The 10,329-nt window shown below is 35.9% G+C and overlaps 1 protein-coding gene across 1 annotated transcript; it reads right to left on the bottom strand.

The window, feature by feature from the left end:
- Positions 1–599: 599 nt before the first annotated feature.
- LOC138358327 (uncharacterized) lies at positions 600–9,495 on the bottom strand. Its single transcript, XM_069316165.1, has 4 exons — positions 9,486–9,495; positions 7,411–7,505; positions 6,885–7,014; positions 600–2,227 (listed from the first exon to the last, which is right to left on the bottom strand). The coding sequence occupies exons 2-4, from the start codon at positions 7,492–7,494 to the stop codon at positions 1,719–1,721; spliced, it is 723 nt and encodes a 240-aa protein (XP_069172266.1). The 5' UTR covers positions 7,495–7,505; positions 9,486–9,495; the 3' UTR covers positions 600–1,718.
- Between the last annotated feature and the right edge of the window lie 834 nt (positions 9,496–10,329).

The raw sequence follows: 10,329 nt of genomic DNA, 5'->3' as shown, positions 1-10,329 counted from the left end.
GGTAAAAGACCACTATAAAAATGACCTGCGGAGCCAGACACATATCTGTTGCAGACTTAATTGCCAAATGAAAGTCCCCTGCATGGGGGGCACTGCTGCTGTAAAGCAAGCTTTCTACTATTGTGATGTTGTACCCTGTAGCATGGCATCAGCTGTTTTGTCCACCACTTGACTGTCCCAGCTGGACTATTTGTGTTTTTTTGTGTTTTTGAGTCTTCGGTCTGCAAGGGCATTACACTAGTTGCAATAATCAATAAAGCAGGATCATATATCTCTGCTGAATCACCAAGAGTTTCTTGCCGGATTTATTTTGCAATGTCAATCGATGTACAGGTGGAAAAAGTGTCTGGTAGAGCAATCTTACAGGCCGCGTGAACACGACGTCAACCTTTTCTGTCATATATATGTATAATACATACACATATATATATATATATATATATATATATATATATATATATATATATATATATATATATATATATATATATATATATATATATATATATATATATATATATATTAAGTTTGTGTGTGTGTGTAGCGCTCTGTATTTGTATATAAATTCCATAATTTATTGTGCTTGAAATGAATACGCATTCCTCAGGAAGTTTTATTAAATTTGCCTTTACAGGAACATATCCATCATTTCTAATAAATTCCACATAAGTAAATCTTAATACATATATTATCTTAACAAACCACTTTCAAAAGTAACTCCAACGAGTCACGAATATGGAATCAATTTCAGCCTTACATTACTTCCCAATCATATGTTGTTATTCAGGGTTTCTCTGGTGCAACGAGGGAAAATGTGAATAGACTCTAAAGAGCGCTGTAATTCAAAGCCATTATAGGTGATGAGATTTTATATTGATTATCAGTTCATGCAGGTTAAATACGTTTTCAAATCCTTTTTTATTGCCAAGAGAATAAAGAATTTGATATTTGAATGTTAAATACACATGCAGTTTATGTCAAAAAGAGAAGAGAGAGAGAGAGAGAGAGAGAGAGAGAGAGAGAGAGAGAGAGAGAGAGAGAGAGAGAGAGAGAGAGAGAGAGAGAGAGAGAGAGACAGAGACAGAGACAGAGACAGAGAGAGAGAGAGAGAGAGAGAGAGAGAGAGAGAGAGAGAGAGAGAGAGACAGAGACAGAGACAGAGACAGAGAAAGAGAGAGACAGAGAAAGAGAGAGACAGAGAAAGAGAGAGACAGAGACAGAGAGAGACAGAAAAACAGAGACTGGGAGGAGAGAGAGAGAGAGCAAATGGGTAAATTTTTGGTTACTTGCAAGGCGTAGGACTCACTAATGTCAACAATGTTGACGTCTTGCTCCCTCTTTCACTACAGTAAATTACCAATTAATTATTAGTATCAAATGCACTGATAAGTTGATAAATATAGACCTATTTGCACAAAATTATACAAATAAATAAGTAAGCAAATAATAACAAAATTACCACACGATTTTCAACTAAGATGATGAAGAGTTTAATAATTAAAGCAAATTAAAGAACAAAACTGAAAAATAGTTATGCATTATAGTTTCTTGTTTGCTTGGTAAATACATATAATGAAAAGTAATCAATAAACCTTTTAAAAAGCAAACAATGATTGAAAAATATTTAATTTCACACGATCTATTTTTAAAAATATGAACAATTGCAGCAATGTACCCACAGAGTGTTATCATTATAAAGGGACGTATCAGAGAAAATTTCATACGGGTAGGATCCACACGTCACAGACAGCAATGTCTGACCTGGCAGGTTCCGTGACGAAGAAGTACCTGCCTACCATGGGCTTGCTAGGGGTGAGTACTATACCGTCGTACGGGGTATTCGTGTACTGGGTCACGAAGAGAGGGTTGCTGTTCACGCTTGAGCTGTTGCCTAGGCGGAACTCGACGTTGGTGTTTATAAGGTAGCTGTAATGTATTATAACTGACCTGATCGTCATTGGCTTTCCAAGATCAGCCCTCCACCAGGGTTGATTGTCGACTAGACTCTCGTAGCAGGCGGGTTGATAATTTGAGCAGTAGAATGCGGCGTTGACTGCTTTTTGGGAATTACGGTCCAGGTATATTGACTGAGAGGAGGTGATTGCGTACTGCGCCACGTCTCCAGAGAGAGGGAAGGTTGAGTAGCACTTGTCGTAGACTTGACTGGTGCCCGCTACTCCGGCCCAGGAAGAGGTCACTCGGGCACGGAACACGGAACACCAGATACCTTCAGGGAGAAAGAGAGAACCATGAACTATGCTGCAATATGTTGCAAGCGTGTGCAAAACAATTCAAGACACTAGACCCACACATTCACTCTAGCCTAGAACAGATCGTACATGCATGCACAATCGCAAGAAGGGAACATCTATATACATATTCATCCAAAGACCTCCCAATTTCATGCTTTGCACATCGACACGCTTCTTGCAGAGTTGACGCTTGTTGCCCCAATGGTTAAGGACAGTGTGTGAAGCCCCTGCACTAAATGAGGAGGCGTCAAACCAAGCAACCTTGGAGGAATTTGACCTCACCAGTGATGAGGTCAAAAGGTGTCTGCTGGAGCTGGATGTGACAAAGGCTGTTGGGCCTGACAAAATCTCACCATGGATACTAAAGGAAGGTGCAGAAGCACTAAGTGTGCCACTCTCTATGGTGTATAACAGGTCACTGGAATCAGGAGACTTACCAGAAAGTTGGAAGACAGCTAACGTGGTCCCAATATACAAAAAGGGTGACAGGCAAGAGGCACTGAATTACAGGCCAGTTTCCTTAACTTGCATACCATGCAAGGTGATGGAGAAGATCGTGAGGAAAAGGCTTGTAGAGCATCTGGAGGGAAATAACTTTGTAACGCACCACCAACATGGGTTCAGGGATGGTAAATCGTGCCTCACAGGTTTAATAGAATTTTATGACCAGGCAACAAAAATTAGGCAGGAAAGAGAAGGGTGGGCCGACTGCATTTTCCTGGATTGCCAAAAAGCCTTTGACACAGTACCCCATAAAAGGCTGTTAAAAAAGTTGGAGCAACAGGCAGGAGTAAAAGGGAAGGTGCTCCAGTGGATAAGGGAGTACTTAAGCAACAGGAAACAGCGAGTAACGGTGAGGGGGGAGGCATCAGAGTGGCGAGATGTCACCAGCGGAGTCCCACAGGGCTCAGTACTTGGACCCATCCTGTTTCTAATATATGTGAACGATCTTCCGGAGGGTACAGACTCATTTCTCTCAATGTTTGCTGATGATGCAAAAATTATGAAGAATCACATTGTACACAAGTGGGCTCACCAATGGATACATGACACATTGTACACAAGTGAGCTCACCAACGGATACATGACACGTTGTATACAAGTCGGCTCACCAACGGATACATGACACATTATACACAAGTCAGCTCACCAACGGATACATGACACACTGTACACAAGTCGGCTCACCAACGCATTTTAAAACCTTCCTAACCCTTTCCCGGACTAACCCAACAGAGCCTAGCACAGTCTAACCTTCGCTAATACAATTCAATAAAGCCCTTTTTGTTTTTCTAATTGTCAAAACCATATATATATATATATATTATATATATATATATATATATATATATATATATATATATATATATATATATATATATATATATATATATATATATATATATATATATATATATATATATATATTATTAAATATGACCGAAAAAGTAAGATTAATAATTCTAACACGAATTTTCTCAATCTTTCGTACATTACGCTTCACTGTTGGAGGTAAATCAAAAATCACTTCTCCAAAATTCATTTTTATTTCTAGCCTGACGCGACACGGGCGCGTTTCGTAAAACTTATTACATTTTCAAAGACTTCACAAATACACAACTGATTAGAACGTATCTCTGATTTTATATCTACATTTGAGTGAGGTGGGAGGGGTGATGTGGCATTAACACAAGACAGAACAAGAGGGGATATTAATAGGGTATTAAAAGTATCAACACAAGACAGAACAGAAACAATGGGTATTGAATAGAAGTGTTTGTAGAAAGCCTATTGGTCCATATTTCTTGATGCTTCTATATTGGAGCGGAGTCTTGAGGTGGGTAGAATATAGTTGTGCAATAATTGGCTGTTGATTGCTGGTATTGACTTCTTGATGTGTAGTGCCTCGCAAACGTCAAGCCGCCTGCTATCGCTGTATCTATCGATGATTTCTGTGTTGTTTACTAGGATTTCTCTGGCGATGGTTTGGTTATGGGAAGAGATTATATGTTCCTTAATGGAGCCCTGTTGCTTATGCATCGTTAAACGCCTAGAAAGAGATGTTGTTGTCTTGCCTATATACTGGGTTTTTTGGAGCTTACTGTAAGCTCCAAAAAACCCAGTATATAGGCAAGACAACAACATCTCTTTCTAGGCGTTTAACGATGCATAAGCAACAGGGCTCCATTAAGGAACATATAATCTCTTCCCATAACCAAACCATCGCCAGAGAAATCCTAGTAAACAACACAGAAATCATCGATAGATACAGCGATAGCAGGCGGCTTGACGTTTGCGAGGCACTACACATCAAGAAGTCAACACCAGCAATCAACAGCCAATTATTGCACAACTATATTCTACCCACCTCAAGACTCCGCTCCAATATAGAAGCATCAAGAAATATGGACCAATAGGCTTTCTACAAACACTTCTATTCAATACCCATTGTTTCTGTTCTGTCTTGTGTTGATACTTTTAATACCCTATTAATATCCCCTCTTGTTCTGTCTTGTGTTAATGCCACATCACCCCTCCCACCTCACTCAAATGTAGATATAAAATCAGAGATACGTTCTAATCAGTTGTGTATTTGTGAAGTCTTTGAAAATGTAATAAGTTTTACGAAACGCGCCCGTGTCGCGTCAGACTAGAAATAAAAATGAATTTTGGAGAAGTGATTTTTGATTTACCTCCAACAGTGAAGCGTAATGTACGAAAGATTGAGAAAATTCGTGTTAGAATTATTAATCTTACTTTTTCGGTCATATTTAATAATATATGTCTACAGGAAAGACTGCTACCAAAATATACTAATATATATATATATATATATATATATATATATCATTAGGCTAGGATGCATTAGGCTCGGTTGGTTGCGTTAGGTTAGCTTAAGCTTAGGAAGGTTTTATAATCCATTGGAGATCTGTTTTAAGTACAATGTGTGTTTTGTATTTGAGGTGGCTCCACATTGCTGGTTGCAAAATGATAGCAATGACACTTCCCCCCTGATAGCAGCACGTCCCTCTGAGGAGCAACAATTCACTCTCGTCGTAATATCACTTAAAAAACAGTTCCTATGCAAATCCACACACACAAACCAACAAATTTAATCGACAAATTAACCCACATTCCAATTTTCTTCTTCAATATCCACTTACGACCAGCAGCTGCTCAAGTTTTCATGGATTAATAAAGGAGGAACGTAGCGACCCATTAGCAACCTTCTCGTTCCGTGACACCTACTAAATACATGGCGCTTTTTTAATAAGAAGATTGAGTGGTCTTTTTGTCGATGTCTGCAAATTTCATTTTGTTTTTGTCATCTGGGTTAACAAAAACCAGTAACATGAATTAGAGGTTAGAGTAAATTGGTTTGTAACCTGGTGGTTCAGGGAGCCTGAAGACTGTTGCCTAAACCGGGTTGAAACTAGAGTTATTTATTTATTTCTTTATTTATTTATTTATTTATTAATTTATTTATTTATTTATATACAAGAAGGTACATTGGGTTTGAGAGAATACATAGCATAGTATTTACAATCTTGTAAAGCCACTAGTATGCGCAGCGTTTCGGGCAGGTCCTTAATCTAACAGATAATTTTAAGGAGGTAAATTCTAGCAGAATTAATAAAATGATAACAGATACATTGCAAGAATAAAAATGAGATGAGAAAGATTAGTAAGTATATTAAACCACAATGGTATATTATAGCTCTGATTGATTATATTGACAACTTGATTGGTAATTTAAACAAGATTAATAGGCCCCATACAGCAGATTGATAGTTAATAATAATGATAATAATTTATTCACAAGAAGGTACAATGGGTTGGTGAGATTACTTAAGATTGGAAATTGTACATTCTTGACAAGCCTACTTACACACATAGCGTTTCGGGCAGGTCCTTAAAGGCAGATTCTTCTTCAGATGGCTAACTCATCAGCTCTTATTTATCATGCATTAGGAGGCCAACATGAGACTGAGTCCACATGAAATTGAAACTGTTACCATCATAAATGCCGTTTTGCCACGAGAGCCTCACTTCAGTCGTATGTTGAACGTCATTTAGAAAAACTCAATATTTCAGCATTTAATGTTCCTGTCTGGCTAGGATGGTTATGGGGTGTCATTCACGACCATTCGAGTCGTTTAAAATGTTTATGGTCTAATACATTTACTTCAAACAAGCCACATGCTACCGGTATATAGTACTAGGGGACAGGTGGAAATTGAGTGCCTAAATGAGCCATAGAGACATTAGGAAGAAATTTTTCAGTGTTAGAGTAGTAGACAAATGGAATGCATTAGGAAGTGATGTGGTGGAGGCTGACTCCAAACACAGTTTCAAATGTAGATATGATAGAGCCCAGTAGGCTCAGGAACCTGTACACCAGTTGATTGGCAGTTGAGAGGCGGGACCAAAGAGCCAAAGCTCAACCCCCGCAAGCACAATAAGATGAGTACAGTCCCATCACCTTGTCCTGATATACCAGCGCCTTGTCCTCAGATATTTTTCCAAGTGCTACATTGTTATACTTGCCTAGTATTTTTTCTTCACAGAATCCATTCACGCTAAAGGCACTACTCCCATTAACCCTTAAGTGTCTGTGACGTATACACTCACCCTTGATGCAATAGAGGGTGCAATAGGGTGTACGGTTGCACGCTGCGGCACAACGGATGTTACTCGATGAATCATAAGCAAACGATGTGAGCAAACAATACTGGAGGTCGTCTGGGAAGCTGGACGCTACCTAGTATGATGTGAAGGGGGGAATAATAATATTATTATTATGATTATTTTTATTATTATTATTATTATTATTATTGTTATTATTATTATTATTATTATTATTGTTATTATTATTATTATTATTATTATTATTATCATTATTATTCTTATTATTATTATTAATTGTGGTAGAAGCTATAATAGTAGATACATTTGCGAGAGTAGCAGCAGAAGTAGTGGGATTCCTGTGTGCAGTATTCGGTTCAGAACCATATGATCCCGGTTCGATTCTCGCGTAGATTTTACAGTATCTTGTTCATAAAACTTACGTTTTAAGATTTATTTTCTCGTTAGTATCTTAAAATATTTGCGCTGCCTTAAAAAGCATAGCAAGTCCTTATCTGTATGATAAACTGACCTTTGAAAACTTGAGCAGGTTGGTGGCGTCAGATGTGAGGACCAACATCACTACTCCCACAGCCGCTCCCAGTCCAAGGTGCATCTTGCAATGTTCTTAATTAGAAGAAAACACATGTATATATTCTTATGCTCAGACCTACACACACACACATATTATATATATATATATATATATATATATATATATATATATATATATATATATATATATATATATATATATATATATATATATATATATATATATATATATAATGTCGTACCTAGCCAGAACGCACTTCTCAGCCTACTATGCAAGGCCCGATTTGCCTAATAAGCCAAGTTTTCATGAATTAATATTTTTTCGACGACCTAACCTACCTAACCTAACCTAACTTTTTCGGCTACCCAACCTAACTTTTTCGGCTACCTAACCTAACCTAACCTATAAAGATAGGTTAGGTAGGGTTGGTTAGGTTCGGTCATATATCTACGTTAATTTTAACTCTAATAAAATAAAATTGACCTCATACATAATGAAATGGGTAGCTTTATCATTTCATAAGAAAAAAATTAGAGAAAATATATTAATTCAGGAAAACTTGGCTTATTAGGCAAATCGGGCCTTGCATAGTAGGCTGAGAAGTGCGTTCTGGCTACTAGGTACGACATATATATATATATATATATATATATATATATATATATATATATATATATATATATATATATATATATATATATATATATATATATATATATGAATGAAAACTCACACCCCAGGAGTGACTCGAACCCATACTCCCAGGAGCAACGCAACTGGTAACTACAGGGCGCCTTAATCCACTTGACCATAACGGCCGTCAAAAGAAAGTGATAGCCGAGGCTATTTGAGCCACTTCCCCGACGGCAACTCGGATGGTAATCTTGGGCATAGCATTTCACCAAATCACCTCATTCTTTGGGGCACACGTGAGGAAAACAAATGCGAACAAGCCTGAATGGTCCCCAGGACTATATGCGAATGAAAACTCACACCCCAGAAGTGACAAAGTCGAGTCTCGAAGTATGGGTTCGAGTCACTTCTGGGGTGTGAGTTTTCATTCGCATATAGTCCTGGGGATCATTCAGGCTTGTTCGCATATATATATATATATATATATATATATATATATATATATATATATATATATATATATATATATATATATACATATATATATATATATATATATATATATGTCGTACCTAACAGCCAGAACGCACTTCTCAGCCTACTATTCAAGGCCCGATTTGCCTAATAAGCCAAGTTTTCATGAATTAATGTTTTTTAGTCTACCTAACCTACCTTACCTAACCTAACCTAGCTTTTTTCGGCTACCTAACCTAACCTTACCTATAAATATAGGTTAGGTTAGGTTAGGTAGGGTTGGTTAGGTTCGGTCATATATCTACGTTAATTTTAACTCCAATAAAAAAAAAATGACCTCATACATAGAGAAAAGGGTTGCTTTATCATTTCATAAGAAAAAAATTATTGTAAATATATTAATTCAGAAAAACTTGGCTTATTAGGCAAATCGGGCCTTGAATAGTAGGCTGAGAAGTGAGTTCTGGCTACTAGGTACGACATATATATATATATATATATATATATATATATATATATATATATATATATATATATATATATATATATATATATATATATATATATATATTTATGATCGATGTTCCCTTAGGGAATCTTAATTTTAAGATGAATAGGAAAACCAGGGATATACTGAACATCTTGTTTCAGATTCTTTACTTTAAAATGCATAACGTTTCGAATACTTCTCGTATTCACCATCAGATCTAAAAGAAAAAACAGAAATCACAATCAAATAACTGGTAAACAAAGAACTCATACTGAATATAATTGCCTATCAAAGAAAGGAAAATGCTTAAAAAACAAAACACTTAAGCGCACTTAAAGTGATCAATACAAATAAAACTTATTAACTGTCACATATATTAAAGCTAATTTAAAAATCAATTAAACTACAAGATGAATTTCATAACTACTAAAACAAACCATTCTATTAAACTTACGTGAAGTGATCAGAAGTGAAACTTGATACCCAACACATAGATACTAAACACTATAACAAATATTTATATAATGACTACAAATCTACAAAAAATGTATGTAAAATACAAACAGAATAAACGACAATTATAAAGTACTAACCAAAATCTTATAAAAACTCAAATATTAAATAAAATTAAATACCAAAAAATGTATTATATATCCTAAATAAAAGATTATATTAATGTACAATGTCAAGACTTGAAATAAGTAAGAAAGGGCAAAGACATGGTAAACTAAACAAAATTATAATAAAATTAAACTACCAAAATGAACTATAAATCAAATTACAGGGCCTACTGTGCTCTATACAGTGTAGCAATGGGGTCTCCTTTAGGTCTTGCACTGGCTAATGCTTTTTTGAGTTTTCATGAAATAAATTGACTTGATAATTGTCCTTCGGCCTTTAAACCAGTCTTGTACAGGAGATATGTAGATGACACTTTTTTGTTATTTAAGGACCAATGTCATATTGAGAAATTTAGAGAGTATCTTAATGCACAACATAGTAATATACGTTTTACTGCAGAGTGAGAAGTTGATAATTCATTGTCGTTTCTTGATGTAAAAGTGAATAACCTTAATGGGTTCAACACTAACGTTTTTAGGAAACCAACCTTTACTGGTTTAGGTTTCAATTTTAATTCTTTTGTTCCTGATATTTTTAAGAAAAATGCAATTAACACTCTACTGAATAGGGCCTTTGTTTTATGTTCTAATTGGAATAACTTTGATCAAGAAATTAATTTTCTTGTGAAATTTTTTTCAAATAATGGTTATCCTTTGCATATGGTTTATACCTTTATA

The sequence above is a fragment of the Procambarus clarkii genome, chromosome 83 (assembly GCF_040958095.1).
Source record: "Procambarus clarkii isolate CNS0578487 chromosome 83, FALCON_Pclarkii_2.0, whole genome shotgun sequence".
Classification (NCBI taxonomy): Eukaryota; Metazoa; Arthropoda; class Malacostraca; order Decapoda; family Cambaridae; genus Procambarus; species Procambarus clarkii.
The sequence above is the reverse complement of the archived record's forward strand: the minus strand, read 5'-3'. Positions and strand labels throughout refer to the sequence as shown.